The 18608-nt window shown below is 31.7% G+C and overlaps 1 protein-coding gene across 2 annotated transcripts in view; it reads left to right on the forward strand.

The window, feature by feature from the left end:
* The window catches only part of LOC124366973, a 615086-nt gene extending 611446 nt beyond the window's left edge, over nt 1-3640 (forward strand). For both annotated transcript variants that reach the window (XM_046823610.1, XM_046823611.1), the window contains exons 7-8: nt 305-505; nt 1832-3640. In XM_046823610.1, coding sequence (XP_046679566.1) covers nt 305-494 — 190 coding nt within the window. In that variant the 3' untranslated portion in view covers nt 495-505; nt 1832-3640. The remainder of the gene's footprint in view (nt 1-304; nt 506-1831) is intronic.
* The last annotated feature ends 14968 nt before the right edge of the window (nt 3641-18608 follow it).

Genomic DNA, 18608 nt, shown 5'->3' on the forward strand with positions numbered 1-18608 from the left:
ATGTACAGCCTAAACAGAAAATATTTAGCAAAAGATTCAAATATTTGATTGTTCTATCATTTCCATCTTCATAATTTTGACTTGGCTATACAAATGCTTAGTTTTGTTCATCTGCACTTGAATCTAATACCTCCCAACACGAATACGTATGACAAAGATGAAAGCTGTATTCAGATATTCAAGGGTCATATCGGATTCCAAAACCTTTCCTAGCTCTTTACACCTTTTCATTTCAATCTACTCTTTTTCCGTCCTTTTTTCAACAATGTGTTTAAGTAAACTAATCAAAAGCACATTGACACAGGAGTGCTCGAGGATTCATGCACATGAGGATACAGCAGTGCCGGGAGTCAGGCAAGTTCATCCTCGGCCAGTTCAGCAATCCGTTCACCTCCATCCCGGAGATGATACGCCACTACACCGTCAACCGGCTGCCAATACGCGGTGCGGAGCACATGTGCCTGCGGCTGCCTGTCATCGAACAGCTACTCTGAATGTAGCTCAGGTACTGAGTTATATTTTATAACTTGTTTTGAAAAAGTCAGAATTGCACGTGAACAATTACCATTCTGTTGCAGGAATTTAGGACACTCTTAAAAATGATGGAGCAACAATTTAGCAGTGTACCAGATCTGTGATGATGAAAAGAAACAGGTGATTTGCCTGAATTGATGGAAAAAGAGGAAGAAATCATTTTTAAAAACCAATCTTATGTCATAAGAATGTATAGGTTGCATTTGAATTACACTAAAATTTTTGTTTTAATTCTAGTACCCTCATATTGTTTTTTTTATGATGGTGTAACGATTGCGAAGGAAGCAAAAATTGTCCAGGCTTTTGCCATTGTACGGTGAAACAAGAAATCTATAACAGTATGTTAACCTAGGTTACAGTTATGTTAGATTACTTATTAATCTGAGGAGCAAAAACATAGCCAGTAAAAAATTTTGGGGGTCTAGACAACTGATATATTCCCTAGTGGACAGAGAGTAAGGTCCCATTTTGATCCTTAAAAAGTTCTTAACCCGTTTCTTTTTTGAGAACGATCTTTCAGCAGCACATGTCAGTGATACTGAGTCATTTAAATAATAATAATCATTTACTAAAAAAGTAATTGAAAATTTAGGGGGTCTGAACCTCCTGGACCTCCTCGCTGGCTACACCCTTGCTGAGGAAGAGATCACATTGTATACACAATGACACGTAAAAAATACACAAAATTACACATAATGTTACTAACTATTAAATTAAATAAGGTTACATAACTTTCATTATTCCAACTTTTTTGTGTCAATGATGACTAATTTCGGGCGTGCTGTCCCTTAATTAAATCATGTTGTCAAATGGTTAAAAAACAAACCGTCAAAATTAATGAAATTACACAAAGACAACAACACAAAATACAAACACAAATATATAAAAACATGAAAATACATACACAGAGACTCAACACAATGAAAAATTGAACTAAAATTTAATTTATATCTATGGCTGGTTATGGACAAAACTAACTAGTACAAGATAACTAACTACGCAGCACACAGACCAACACACTAACAAGCCAGTTCTTGTCCATGGCAGGCCAGACGTATAAAATAAATTTTAATTCAATTTCCTTGTTGTGTTCTGGAAGCAAAACAAGTGCAATGTTACTGATTTCTTTACATCACAAATGTCCAAAAAAATCCTATTTCCTTTATCCACAATGGTTATTAAGTTTCTTTGGACTTCTATGCAGTGTGTAAATCCTCGCTCATATATACTACCACAAACTTTTGAGTGTAATTTTTAACTTGCTTTTTTTTAAAATTAATACAATGTTGATTTACAGGCCACAACGGTTCCATCCATGTTGCCGCTGTCCAGAAAAGTTGCGATCTTGTATTTAACCTTAAGAAACCATGCCAAAGAAGTTTAAAGTTTGCATTGTTATTAAGTTTTACTATGATTTACTATTAAGTTTACCCGTGTTTCTCGGAACACGATTAGTTAAGTTGCCATTTTGTTGGGTTTTTATGGAAATAGTTTTAGAGTTATGTTTGTGTTAGAAGTAAAAGTTTTACAATTTACAACCAAATTAAATTTGGGCTAGAGAAAATTGACTGAAAACAATTAATGCAGATTTTTAAGAATATTTATCTTTGAAACAAGAATTGGCAGTAATTTTATCACTACTTCATTTTGGTTTAGTATAAAAATTTAGATTTAGTGCTCAAGATGAGTTCTAGATTGCTAATATTTTCAATTAGTCTTCAAAAACAACATTAAATATTTTATAATGTATTTGTTAGTCTGAGCTTAAATTCCAGTTGCTCTTGAGGTCCAATATTTAACCCTTTAAGAACACTGTTAAACTTCAAATACTTTAACACCGTTATATTTAGTCATAGAATTGTGGTAATGTCTCATTTAAAAGTTGAGATCAATACGGGTCCCATATCTTTCAAATGAGACACTTCTGTAATATAATGACAAAAAATTGCAATATAAAAGTGTTTGAGGTTCTGGGTTAAAACTCAAGATTGCTTTACTACAGCCGATGTATACTTCCATCTGGTGCATGCGTTCTTTCACAACTCATATACCCAAACAAGTCCACACCGAAATTTTGTAAAGTGCAACATGCGCCCGATGAGGTGCACGTTGCTATGCACTTCCATATTGCATTTTTTTTTTGTTTACGAGTCTTGGTGGTTTATTAAATATTAGCCTGTGCTTAAAGAAACACCAAAGCTGAATATAAATCTCAGACCAACAAATATAACTCTTTTAATAACCTTAAGTTTAGATTTATGTAAGATTTTAAGGAATTCAAAAGCTTTCCAAGTCTAGATCAAATGTTTTAGCGGAAGATATAAATAATAAGATATTTTGACTATAACTTGATTTTCAAGTTGTGCATAGTTTTCTAACCATTTTTGGTCAATGAAATTTGACTGAAATCTTTAGTATATTAAAGATTCATTATTATTAATTAGCACAATTATTATTGATCAGCAAGTTTATATACAAAATTTAGTAACATAATCATATCTTGTTTGTGCTTTAGTATATTAAAATGCATCTAAAAAATATACCGTACTTAATAATTATTTTATGTTGTAAAAATCTAGTTCTTCCAATGTTATTAGTTTTTGAGATCAGTAAGATTTCACTGATAACGATAAGCCCAGCGAGTTTTATAAAATCATTTTTCATGTAAAGCATTGTTGCATTTTCCTTGTTGACTCAGTTGATTGTAAAAGACAATGATTTCAAGTGCAAACTCAATAATGACTGATATTCCATTATTACTGTTTTCTACTTTAGAATAGTGATTGGTTCAAGGCTTGTCTACAGCGGTCTAGCTAGCTAGCATTTACTGACCAAACAATGTTTGCATGTTTTAGACACAAGTGTATCAATTAAATAAATAGTCTCTCAAATAGAATTAAAGGAATGTGGAGTTTGCCTTTAGGTGAATTTTTGAACAACAAAGTTAGCTATAAATTTTTCAGTCACTACACAAAGGTTATAAAATCCAGTAATTTGTTGTAAAAAATCCATTTGCAGTTGGTAGAAAAATATTTTCAAAATAATTAATACTGATATTGTAAAAGCCATTAAAAGTTATTTTCAAATTATATTAACAAGATAATTACATGCAAAAATAATTTACAATTTATTTGGTAATTTATTTTAAATATATTGTTTTGTTATTGTTTACAATTGTTAAATAACAATTTTAAATTAAAATATAAAAATATTTTTTATTTTAATTAAAAAAAATTAAACTCAAATTTAATTAATTAAAACAATTATTATAGCATGCTTAAACTATTTTTTACAAATTTTAAATAAAATTATTTAATTAAAGCATAATTAAATTATTTTATACTCCCTTCATTTTTTTATTCATATATTACGAGATCATGTAATAAAAAAATGTAAACATGAAATATTGTTTGGAAATCTGTGAGGTGATATAATTAAAAACAATATTTGCCAGAATATTTATTGTACTGTATAGACAATATCGTACTAGCTACCAGCGACATATATAAATATATACAACATGAGTGTCATTAGTGTTGTATGCCGTAGTGATAAGTCTATGTTAATGTTATCAACCACCTTATTAGTTACCAATTTTACTATAATTTCGATAGTTTCAGACTACGTTATTCCCTCACTTGTTGAACGAGCATTGAATGGTTTCGTTTGTTTTGGGTTGTGACAATTTTGTTGATTGTTCCCCGAGTAGTGTTAGAATTGTAAACATATTCTGTAATTAATAACAACTATGTTTTTACTGTACCGATTGTTTTATTTTCCCGACTTTTCCTACATTAAATAAATTATCCGTCATTGATACGCACACGCCTAGTGGCAGAGTCAATCTATCTATCTAAGGACACTTCCTAGCGGAGATGACACATAGTTTGGAGTTTTGAGAAGAGGGATCCTGTATATCCCGGCACAACATAGGGTTCACTGTGATGTATTAATATAAGGTAACAATGTTTTAAACATAACATTTTTGTAGGGTTTTAAATATATGAATACATTTGGTAAGTACCACAAGAGGTATTTAGAAAATAACCAAGTCCTTTTTAATTAAATTTGGCAAATGTAATTGAAAAATTGGCTGTAGATTAAAAACTATATTGAAAACCAAAAATAAAACAATACTTAAAGATGATTTTAAATTTATTTCAATTAATAAGCCAACAAACCTTAAAGCGCAATAATTAAAAAAATAAAAATTATGAATTCAAAGCTTTAAACTTAATAATTAAGCTCTATAAGCTACATATCATGAACAATTAAAGTTGTCTTATAAAATATTTTCTTGGATTTAGATAAAAAGTTAAATGTTTTAACTCTTTAAATTTAAAACTGAAACCTTGATTATTTACCTAAGTTTTAATAAGTTTAAAAGTACTAGTTACATTTACTTGGTCTTAACATATGACATTAACAAGCTCATTTGCTCTTTGTAAAGTCTGTTATTGACAATGGAAGGTTTGACCGGATAACAGGATTTCAGACATTTGCCATCGTTATATGTTGCAAAAGGTATAACATGAAGTTTCGAGGATTAGAATTTATCCTCTTCGTCAGGTGGGGGAGGTGTTAGTACATACAAAAATAAAGAACAGAAAGAAGAAAAGCAGGGAAAGAAAGGGGTTCAAACATACCTAAAAGCTGCTTGGAGTCCAGTCCTGGCGTTGTAACCGAAGAGAATGCAAGTCCCGAGTGTTTGTTCCAATCCTCAAAACATTGTGTTACACCTTTTGTAACAAATAACGATGACAAATGTCCGAAATCCTGTTATCCTGTCAAGGTTCATTTTTACTAATATGAAAAAATGCAAGAGTGGATGAAACACAGTAAAAGTGTTGTTTGCAGGAAATGAAAATTCTAAAACAAACAAGGGTATTGACTACACTAGGAACAGAAACTGCAACCTTCACTGTGCCTGAGATAAAACTGGCATTGTAAACAAATGGCAATGTCATCTAGGTTTCGCTGTACACAACCATAGATCGAAACATTGTTAACAAAGTTAAAAATCTTTAAATATTTTAGCCTCGCTATAAAAAGCCATCCTCAGTCAGCAGATGTTAAACAATTGACAATAATACAGATCTGCTAATACTCCCCCATACTGTATTGTGGCCAATCAATAACCAAACAGCCATTAATACTTCTTTATCTCATGCTGCCAACTTTTCAATAATTTGATACTATCTTCATTGTTGGTTATTTTCTTTCTTCATTATTTCTAACGTTTTCCTCACCAACTTGGTTGATAGTATGAAATTTTTGCAATTAATTGGTTTTTATTACTATCTTGACACCAGCCCCTAGGAGCCCTTAGTAACCCTAAGAACTAATTACCCATTACATCTGCAACTACCATATTTGTTCTCTGTAATACATAACTACATATTTGAAAAGCCTTTGTTCCAATATTGATAGCAATTCAAGCAATCTTTGGAAAACACACTTTTAGTTTGTCATTTCAATCTTCATTATCTTGTTAAGTACTTTTTATAGGACTTTATTGTACTCTTGTCTACAGGTTCTCCCAAACATCTTAATCAAGACTTGTCAAAATCATCAAGTAATGCAAACCCCATTTAGAACAGGTCCAGTCAGAGCCTTATGAGTGTGTCGATTCAACTAAAAGAAGAACTCTTCTGATTGTTGTTGTCGGAGTGGTAAATTGCCGAGGATTCCACTTAGAGATAAATATAACTAGACAGAGTTTGTCCAGGAAAGGTTTGACATAAGCTAATCATACAAAATCCACTCTCAAAAAGCTTTTTCTGTATTTGTTCTTCAGTTTTTTTTTCTTCTTCCAAGCTTCAAGATCTACAGTTATACTCCTAATAAGTCAATTGGCCTTCACTCTCAGTTCAAATATCAGTTTAAGGAAAATAATTTGTTCTGTTAAGAGCAGATTGTATTAGTTAAAACCCAATTGTACTGACTGGTTAAAGTCCATAAGAACAAAGTTAAACCTCAAACTTCGTATTTAAAAATTTAAGTGATATGTCCAGCATCCCATTATTCTAATGTCTCACTTCCAATATATGATTCATAGTGTCCAAATACTTTTTAGTTTTAGTCAGAACAAAGTTTCAAACTTTGTTGTACCGTACATCATTTAAAGAATTTCAATTATATTAGAAAATTTCAAATCTATAGATCAATTTCTTTTTTATGTATTGTGTGGACAGACAGACATACAGAACAACTGGAAGAAAGAACATTTTTTAAGCCTCTCTATTGATAATTTTTCCTAGTGAGTGCTTAACCAATAAGGCACAGTAAAAAATATTTTTAAGGTGATTTTTAGAAAATGATCATCAAAATCAAATTTTAGATTGGTAGCTCAAATCTTTTAACCATAAACGACTACTGAGTGATCATGTAATTTTTAGCACCTATTACAGGTAATACAACATTATGGTACAAACTCAAGGTTAATATATCTTGCCGCTGTTCAAAATAACAAAACATTTCAGTATTTCTTACGATTATCTGATTTATTTACTTTTATACACAATCATCTCACATTAAAGTCTCAGATTTTTCAGTGATAATAAACATATATTTTTCTTCATCTTTTTGAACTGATAAGAAGAAAGGTCTTATTTTAAAGTTGCTTATGGCATTTAAACCTGTTTCCACCATTTCTAGAAAATCCTGCTTTAGCTCGGGATAATGAACTTTATTAATAAAGTTTCATTGCTTTTTTAAGTATTATAATTTCTATCTTTATATCACTCTCACTATTTCTCGTTAGATAAACTAATGAAAGTGCTTTGTGTAGTTATGCATGTATATGTGCTTTTATAACCATCACTGAGAGAGTGAAACAGAATCCCTGTAGAAGCGATGAGAGCAAACCTGACAAGTCAATTTCAACAAGTTGCAGATCTTTGTAGTGCAGGAAATGACAATCATCTACATATTTAAAAATTCACAGTTTTAAGAACTATTTATCATTTTGAGAAACTGAAAGTGTTAAAAGATTTTTATTAATCAAATTAATTAAAATCTCTACATGCAATAGTTAAATTTTTAGCATCATTTATTAAAATCTCGAAGAAACTGTGACTATTTACCTTTTAAATCTTACTTTTGATTTAACAATCCCAATCATGTTTATTTATATTAAGCATTCAAGCAGAAAAGTCAATAATAGTTTCAGCGATCAAACAACAAATACTTTCAACACATGCATTTGGTCTGACCTAATGAATCATAACTGGAATGTCAATACAAAAGACGAATTTTCTTAAACTGAGAATAAAAATGAAATTAAAAAAGCATGTCTTTTAAATATATTTTTCATAATCATTAATATCGAAAAATAATTTCAGTCAGACAACTAATAGACTAATTATTACAAATTTGCATATATTAACCAGTATTAAGTTAAATTGGTGGACTAGTAGAGGATGTCTTTAATAGAAGAATCAATTATTGTGAATTTATGTCAAAACAGAATTTTAAAATATAGTTTTTTCAGGTGAATTAAGCTTAGGAAACAATTGCCATAACGGTCTACTGCAGACTGAAAACCCACATTGGATGCAGGAAGCACATTTAACTAGTACTCAGAAAAAGTAAATGTTTTGATGGAATCATCTATTTAATGTTTTATATAGTTTTAATTTATTTTGATCTTGCAAATAAGAAATTTACTTGTGTCATTGTTACTCCAGTACCAAATTTATTATAATTTTGAGAAGACCCTTGTTATAATACCTCCTTCTTCTTTAAAGCTGAGAAATATGTCAAAGTTCAACAAATTTAGACATTGTACTCTGTACGAAGTCTTAATTTAGTAAATAACATATCTAGGCAAATTTTAAAAACGTTACTGCAATTACATAACACAAATACCAAAAACCATAATTCCATAAATATATTTATAAAAATTGTAAAAATATTTGAATATAGCGAAACCGAGAATATACTTTCTCTAAAATTTGGCATGTTAACTTATAAATATGATCACAGATTTTTATAATCAATTTTTCAGAATACTTTAATTATTGTATTCAATCATAGTCTCTTTAAAAAAAAGAGAATACAGAATACTCTCAAAAATAGTTCTAAGAATGTTTACCACATTTAAGAAGGTAACACAAACCAAATTCTAAGAAAATAACAAAAAAATGTACAAAAGAAAATAATATCACATTTAAAAAATCTATACTTACGACAAACCACCATTTAAATTGTTGAGGCAATATTCTTCAAATGCTTGTTATATGATTCATTGTAAATAAAATATATTACATGTAAATGGTAATATGACTGTATTCATCTACTTTTCACTTTGCAATGTTTCTCAATTCTCAGAAAATGAAACCGAGTCCGTAAAATTGTTCAGCATGTGTTTAGATAGTAAACTGACTTAGCAACTGTACATAATGTATCTATATAAGTAACAAAACACTGATTACTACATACATAAGTATAATAAAATTTGTGACTTGCCTATGTATTTTCGTATGAAATATTTATGTTGCCAATAAATGATTCTGATTTAGTCGCATTTCAAAACTTGAAGTCGAATTCTTTGATAGCTCGAATTTTTATCAATACCCTTGAGAAAATATTTATAAATAAAAAAAAACTTACTGTAGATAACTTGAAATAATTTTATGACTAAATTTTACCTCTGTTACGTCAAAGTTCAGAGCGATATTAAATCTATAACTAGAACTCTCTTTAAATTGACTTCCACAAGTTGAGTTGTACCTGTTTATTCGAATATTTTTCTTGGAACTATCTTGAAAACCCCTAATTTTGTTCTTCATTCTAGGGAATACAATGTAGTATTTTCCCTCTGTATCTCAAAATTGCTTTTCTTTACCTCTTTATCTTTACAAGATTCCAAGAAACTATAAACTTAACAACTTGAACTATTCATATCTTGAACTGTACCAAACTCGAAACAAAATGGAAGCCCTTGATATTTGAGTTATCGAGGTTTGACTGTATTATGGCCTATTTTGTTATACACTTTAAAATAGTGTATAGAAAAACAGGCTAGCGTATGGCATAGACTAGAGCATAATGCCAGTTTTGCCTCCAAAGTGTTAGTTCTACAAAAGAAATTTATCAGAGTAATGGTTGGTTTGTCAAATCAAGAATCATTAAGAAAGAGTTTTAAGACTCTTCAAATGATAACTGTGCAAATAGTGGCCAAATAAATAATTGATTAATTAATAAATAATTACGATTTAAAAAACAAAAAGACGCAATATTGGATATTGTATTTTTGTAAACTGTAAAACTTATTTCTGCATCCTTTGGTTTTGATGATTGAAGGATTGTGAGGAAGTAGAATTTTTCTGGATATTTGCCATTGTTCAGTGATAAAATACAATCAGTAACATTACGTTTCAAGATCTGCAATCTGATCTCGTAGTTCTACTTGGTTGGCCAGTGAGTGCAGTTTTAATAAATAGTGTTTGGTTTTTATTGAGTGCACGTTCTATAGCTAGTGTACTCGGAATAGACACACAACATGGCAGATTGCAGATCTCGAAACGTAATGTTACTGTTACTGATTGTATTGTATCACTGAACAATGGCAAATATCCAGAAAAATCCTATTTCCTGCACTGTTTCTGCAATCGCCTAGTTCTTCAATGACATTGGCACTTGACGATGGTGTGATCTTGCTAGTGGACTCAAGTGTTTTACTGAGAAAAAAGTTGTTGGCGAGCTTTTATTTCTTCCCAAGAGATTGACATGATGGAGTTGCTGTAGACAAACTCTTATATACCTACAAATTCTATTAAGTTAGTGGCAAACACAGTATTATTTTCCTTGAAGAGATAGACTAGTTGTTAGTCTATAAGATCGTCTTAACTAGGAAAGAATTGTGGATACACTCGGATACTCCTTCCGTGAACCTAGAGACAGACATTTCGGAATTCCACGAACTTGCGTCCCATCTGGGAATTTCTAAAAAATACATAGGGAAAGGAAGCAGACTCAACCGCCCTGAGGATGATTAACAAAGTTCTGCTATGGGAATTTCTCTAATGACCGAGAAATACAGCAATTCTGGACTCACATAAGTTCGTCAGTTTGATTCAGCTTGTCACCATCAGCACCTGTAGCTCATGATCCAGGGAAAAATCTTCCTTGCCTGGTCGTGCTCAAGTGGTCCTCTTGCTCACTAGAAGACGGTTTTCTCCGTAATCTGATAGTTGAGTAGCTCCTCAGAATTAAAACGGATTATTCCCGTCACCTAGTATGGCTGCTAAGGCATAGGGACATAGAATAACAGAGTAACACACGGTTGGGTGCCAGGCCATGAGGGCATTCATGGAAATGAAAAAGCAGACATCCTCGCCAAAAAGGAAGCTGAATCCATTATGGTGGGACCTGAGCCAGGTTGCGGGATAGCCTTCAACAACAAAGCTCTTGTAAAAGATTGGGAAAAAGGATAAGAAACTTTAATTGGAGTAGGGCCTCAGGATTAAGACTATCCAAAATGTTTATCTCTCCTTGCGCTAAAGGGTGGGTAGCTCTCCTAGATCAGACGTAGGAGGATATAGTCAATAGTCAAGTATTTATTGCGGAGACAAATAGTACATTTGTATAGCAAACGTCAAGTATCTAATAATTTTGACACAAATGCTACATCGAACTATCATTCATATATATATTTTGACACTCACTCTGCTCCATTCATCGCCAATTTTTACCCACCTCAATTCGAGAGCAAGTCTTCTGATTGTGCGGTCTCCCAGTTATATGTCATAAACTCGTTCACGCTATAAAAAGCGTTGGACACTAAACAGCGTTTCAAATGAGTTTTAAATTTTTTATGCGTAGGTGAATTTTTAATTTCATCTGGCAAGCTGTTGATGAGATGAACTCCTGCTTGTGAGGGCAAACGTTCATGAACTACCGTCCTGTGTCTCCTAGTTCGGTAGTTTTCTCTGCCTCTTGTCTCGTACGAGTGAACATCCCGTCCGTTGGTCAAGATGTATTTAAGCATACAATATGACGTCGTTTCTAAAATGTAGAGACTTGGCAGAGTCAACAGTTGCAATCTTTTGAAAGCTGGCCTGCACGACTCTCTTAATTTTAATTTTGCAATGATGCGTATCGCTCGTTTTTGAAGCTTGAACGCTCTTAAAAATTGGTTACTTGCACATGCACCCCACAGCACTAGTCCATAGGTGAGATGTGGGTAGATCAAGCCATAATAAGCCGTCATCATAACCTGAATAGGGCAGTATTTAGCTAGAGACCTCAGCACATAAATGCCTGAGGCTAATTTGGAGCAAACGTAATCGATATGAAAATTCCATGTCAAACCTTGATCAAGGTAAATTCCAAGGAATTTCGAGGAACAGACCTCTTCTAATGTGGCCTCATCCAACACGATGGCCGGGCCATATTCGCAGTCTGTCGAGCGCAAAGAAAAATTTATAACATTGGATTTTGAAGAATTTGTTTTTAGATTGAGGCTATGAAAATGTTGCACACAACTGTTTACTGCAACAAAGGTGTTTTGTTCTAAAACTGATTTTGTTGTTTCATTAAAACATAGAGTCGTATCATCCGCATACTGCACGATTCTTCCGTGTGGTAGTGATGATTCTATGTCATTGACATAGAGCAGGAACAGAATAGGGCTGAGAATTGATCCTTGAGGGACTCCATAAATAATTTTCATTGAATTTGAAACATGGTTTGAAATTTGGACAACTTGAGATCTGTGGCTTAAAAATGAACTAAGCCACAAGAGCGGCACGCCTCGAATGCCATGGGACCCCAATTTGTCAAGCAGCGTAAGATGGTCAACACAATCGAATGCTTTAGATAGATCGAGAAACACACTTAACGTGTGATTTCGACTCTCTAGCCCCTCTACAATCGTCTCAACAAGACTCACAATTGCGTCTATCGTTGATTTGCCCTTTCTGAATCCAAATTGTTCATTTGAGAGCTGATTGTATTTGTTAAGAAACTGAAGCATTCGTAATAAAAAAAGCTTTTAGAATATTTTGCTTATTACAGGCAAAATCGAGACAGGCCGATAACTATTGATGAGTGTGGGATCGTCTTTTTTGAAAATAGGGGTTACTTTTGAGATTTTTAGGAGCGAGGGGAAAACTCCTGTGCACAATGACAGATTAACTAATACAGTCAAAGGCCTCACAATATGCTTAGAGCACTGCTTGATGAGCCACATTGACATTAAATTAGTATCATTGGACTTTTTCGATGGAAGCTGCTGAATGATTCTATCCACCTCTTCCTCAACGACAGGTGTCAAGACCATTGAGGTTACTGGACTTTGTCTTTGAATGGGTTTTACTTGATGTGATGACGGACGAGGGCCCTGCTCACAGGCTACATTTGCAAAAAATTTGTTAAATTCATTTGCCACCTCAATCTCATCATCCACAATCCGATCCCCAATTTTAATTTGGACTTTAAAATATAATAATGATATTAGGGATGTTGATAGGAGACACCTTATGAAGGTGGGTCTAAGTTAGACTGATGAATGCAGACTGCGGAGAAGAGGAGGAATCAGCTAAATTGTCCTGCCATATCAAACATTCGGAAAAGATTCCTGGGAGCATATCTCCTCAGTCCCAAAGACATCAGATAACAGGAGTCCTCAAATCTGATTGGCTTCTGTAAGCCTCAGATTCTAAGGACACAAATATAAGTAAGGGAGGGGCAAAGATTCTTTTAGGACTAAGTGCGGGGACAATTCATCTCTTTCCCTCAGGATAAAAAAAATGCATAGGGGGACCACCCACGTAATGTTATAATGGTAAGCTCACACTAACACAGTAATCTCAAAATTATCTAGAGCTTGTTTTTTATTACGTAAATGACAAAACTGTGTTGCAAGATGTACGATGATTTCCTCTTATTTCAGTGATTTGTACCCTATTTGTTGTATGCAACGATGCTCTGGGGCAATAGTCAAGTTTTGGCATGGCAAAGGAAAACAGTGAGAACTTTGGCCAATTTGGGTTAAGACTGTGTTTTATTGATTACAATATAACGACAGTTCTCAGTATTTTTTTTATTCAAAATTTATTATATGTGAAGGAAAACCTGAATAACTTCAACTGCTTCGAAGAAATCCAATTAACTCGAACGTTTAGAAGCTTAGAACTGAAACCATTTGCAGCCAATTTGTCTAGCTGGCTAATAAAATTCCCTTGATGAATTTTTTTCTACAAATTTAAACTTTGTTGACACCATTACCAAAGCAGTTGTTAATTGTTTTATAGTTTCATTCTTTGGTATTATTTATACTGTTATTTGATTCTATTGTGTTCTTATTTTATACTTTTATTCACATCGTGAAATTTTTAAAGTCTTAATGGTTTACGAAAATAAAATTACTTTGTAGCAATAATAGTTATTAAACCCATATTCATTTTTTTATGACAAATTAGTTTTATTGACGTTGTCTATTGCAATATACATTGATAAAAGACAAAAAAATGTTGTAGATTTAACATTAATTTAAAGTCTAAAGGTAGGTTTTAAGTAAACCAAGCTAGGAAAAACATTTATTCATCATATTTTTAGTCTATCGATATATCTTCCAACTTCGACCTCTACCAAAAACAATGTATCTGATAACTGATTTCTTTCTTAGACAAAAATTTTTCTAGCGGTTTCAAAACCAACCAGATCATGTGCTTATACAGTACAAAATGCTTTTGGCTCCTTTTCACACTACTTTACAAGATGTGCAATCTGATCTCTTCATCAGGTGCATAACTACCAACCTAACTAATACATATAACTACAATCTAGGTTAAAGACAGACACAGTTTTAAAAAGGAAGACATAATTAATTAGTTCAAACTATTTCGCAATAATTTAAAATATTTTTAACATCATTTAAACAGTTGTGTCGGATCAGTTATAATTTTTAAGGAAAAAGATTCTAACAATAATTAGTTCAATTTTATGTCACATACAAAATAGCATAAAATAATACTTTTATCAATCAATAAACACTTTAATAATATGAATTACTTTTATTTTTCAATTTATATTATAAAAATAAAATCTAATTTGATTTTTTTTTATTTCCATTACAAGCAATACAATACTAATTCATAACATGTGTTTATCTAATAATATATTAATAAATGTTTTTTTCACAGTTTGTAAAAATTTTAATACTGTCCTCCTTTTTCACCCCCAAAAGTCCTCCTTTTAGGACGTTTGATTTCCGTAAAATACACACTGCAGCTTACTTACTTTGGTAATATATTGCACGATTCTAAGACATATATTACTAATCATCACATATACATTACATTGTAATGTCTCTTGTTTTGAGAGAGAATATTCTATCAAGAAATCTTACCTGTTCATTTTAGAGATTGCCCGTAAAGATGAGCTTAGCAATGATCTTGAGTTCAATGTGGATTACTAACGTCTAAACTCCTTCCTTTTTTCTATAAACTTGATTTTGCCTAATCAATTATTAAAGTTTTAACAATTTTTATTCAGCTTCTATAAAACAAAATGCTGTGTTACTGAAATTTTCTAACACCAGTTTTAAAAATGCTTTTATTAAGAACCCAATAGACTGTCTTATAGTCACGCTGCTGACTGTTCATTAACTCTTGATAGAAATTTCCTAAAGACTTGGACCATGAGTTCCTCTAGAACCGAGGAAGAACTCTATTGATTTTTAGTTAGATTTTAAGATAAAAAAAATTATAAAAATTCTTATATTGGTCTTATGGGTAACCATCATGGCAACAATAAAATCACAGGATTAATAATTCATAAACAACCTGAATACAATCATAATGTAATTTTAAATAAGAACATTACGTGATGAAATTACTTTGTTGGATTGGATTACGTTGTCAGGTCCTTCAATACTCTGGTACATTGTTTATTATTTATTTACGCGTAATGTTCCGTTGTACGTCTTAAAAATAACACGTGAAACGTAAACAAAGTGATTGTTTACTTGGTGAAACAATACGTCAGTTCTTTGTGAGTAATTATTGTAAGGTCGATATTCATTAATAAGATTACATTTCATAATAATTGTGTATGTTTGTTTCTACCAATATTATATATGAATGGTACAAAATGCATAGTGAGTCATACTAAACATTTTTATTAATATTTATAATTTACTGAAATAAACATTTATTGGGTGAAATAGATGTGGAAAATAAATACATATTCTATTATTAATGAAATTATTATTGTTCGGAATAAGTGAAAATCCAAATTTTTAAGTTATACTTATATGTAAAATTCATAATTGCTCCATTATTAATTACAATTTAGCTCATGACACAGAAACATAAACATTATTACATAAAGTTATTCATATTCTTGGATACGTTTAATTTTCAAACATACATACTGAGTATAGAATGATTTTAAGAAAATGTACGTTTTGTAGTTGTCACTTAAAGAAATTAATAAACCCATCATTTTATGATAGTATTATTTTTTTAATTGCTGAATTTGTTCTTAGATATGAGATAATATAATACAATATAAACCTGTTGAAGAAAAAATATTTTTGGGCTTTTATGAAATTTCTTTTTGCAATGAAGTAATTTTCCTTTAAAATATTTTTTTACTTGCATAATTAAAAAATAATCAAAAATATATTATATACTATATGCCTGGTCGTATAATTTTAAACCATTTAATGACCAAGAAAAAAGTACTAAAATCATTGTTCTAACTCTAAAATTACTAGTAGTCTACTCAAATCGTATTTTTGGTCATAGAATTATGACAGATGTCCAATTTTAGATATAATTAATACACTGAGAAAAGCTTTATACCTTTTTTTTAATGCGTACACCTTTAGAATGCTTAAAATAAGAAGTACAAAACGTTTGAAATTTCTTTTACGAATAACCAATAAAAACGTAAAAGATCCTAAAAAACGTTTGGAAGCGTATTAATCATATTTTTAACGCCTCATTATTCTACTACCCAAAATAAGGTCATAAAATTTATCATTGTTTAATGAGGCTCGTAGCAATAAATCTTGCATACGGTGAACGAATAATATCAGTATTTCCAACTTGAAAACTTGATGTGTACAATATTTTTTTTGTAATTGCCCATAAATTATCCAAGATACCACAAAATCTGCACAGGATACTCCAAACTTTGTTGAGGTGCAAGGCGTAAGGGAAACAATCATGGAGGGTGAAATAAAAATCAAAGTTGTCTGCTGCATGCATAAGTATAGGTTTTATTTTTTATGTTTTTTCAATATTTTATTTAGATTGGTCGCTTCTCAGTGGACCCAATAGCATAAGTACACCAGCTTTGATATGGTCTAATTGACGATCCGCTGACTGCACCTCCAAAACATTCATTAGTTACGTGATATGTTTCAAAGAACCCCGCCAAACTTAGTCGCTGCGTAGCTCGCAGTGTTAAACGATACAGTTTGTGTTACAATTATTAGCGAACATTCATTTCGTAACATCACTTTCGTGAAAGCAAACCCCAAAGGAATTTTCAAATTCTTTTACACCCTGATCAGGAAAAGTAATTTACAAATGTTACGGTTTTACAATTTTTTGCAGTGGTCGCCGCCGAAACGGCAATTTAAATGCACATTGATTCCTTCAAATTTATGTCCCACATTACAAAAACAAAAACATTCAAAACTAATTACAATTAAATCATTATTTAACATATCAAAACATTTAACAAGATTTTTATACACTAACGGTTTGCATATGTGTAAACTTCATTATAAAAATCACTTTTCCGTAAAACCTATAAATACATTTTTAATGTTTACAAAACCGTTGACTAAAATAGTAACAAATAAACTATCATCAGAGGCACACGACACATAAATATAAATTGCTGACCCTGGTGTTTAGAACCACAGCGATCGAGTCAGAGGCAATTTAAACATTATTATACACTTGCCAGCAATCCGTAGATGCTCTAATAAATTATCATCACCTACAATAGGCCTCGGAGAGGGTCAGATCCCACCCCGAGGCCATTGTATTATGTACACTGTGCTTAGTCGTTTATTGAGCTTTCTTATTTACAATATTACTAAAAATGGAATTATATTAATAATTAATAAGTATACAGTCAAAATATAATATACAATACATAACTTATGATACAACCTTCCAGAGATTAGCAGAAGAACGAGCGATTGACATGAGGGACACAACCGACGTTATACAATAAAACACGTATGTATTTAATAACCGTTATAAGTACAAAACATAACCAAGAAACAACACTTCTGGGGGGGAGACAGTTTCTGAAAACATAAACAAGAGTTTTACTACAAATTTTCAAGGGATAACCACAACAAAAAGGAATCACGCCAAATATTGGCTGTACAGTAAAAATCATTACTGGTACGATTCGGTTGCGTTCAACAAAATATACAGTTTCTGCTCGATAATGAATTTATACAATAAAAATATACAACAGGGAGATAATAAAAACTTAGAACAACAATTACGCAAAAAATAATGAGAAGTAATATTAATAGAATAACAAAAAGAAAATCACAACAACAAAATATACATTACTTGAATTACCACAACCAAGTTTCCTTATTTAATACACTTCCTTTTTTTTTGAGCTGGGAAAAACTGTAACCACTACTTATTAAACTACCTACCGACTAGCAGAGCTTGCAGTAAATTTTTTGTCCAATATTAAAAAAATAAATACACAACAGATAAAATGAGAATTCGTTGTCACATTTAATTATAAAACGCGGTGTTTCGCGTGTTAATGCGGGGGAAGAACGTAATGGAATGGTACATAGACAGCGGCAAGACGAAATAAACATAGTGGCACACTAAATCCCACTTTCAAATTTCAAAAAGCACAGTGTACAATCCTGAACCCTCTTTGTGCCGTCACACGCCGCGCTCTCGCGAGCCGGCGTAAGGAAGAAGGACACAAAAGTAAGACTCCACAAATATGAAACATCGAAAGTAGGCAAAAATGGTAATATATATCGATCTAAATTCTTACATAATTATATTAATTCGCTTAAATCATAAAAGGGGTCCTAGTCGAATACCGTAAGTCCAGTC

The sequence above is a fragment of the Homalodisca vitripennis genome, chromosome 7 (genome assembly GCF_021130785.1).
Source record: "Homalodisca vitripennis isolate AUS2020 chromosome 7, UT_GWSS_2.1, whole genome shotgun sequence".
Classification (NCBI taxonomy): domain Eukaryota; kingdom Metazoa; phylum Arthropoda; class Insecta; order Hemiptera; family Cicadellidae; genus Homalodisca; species Homalodisca vitripennis.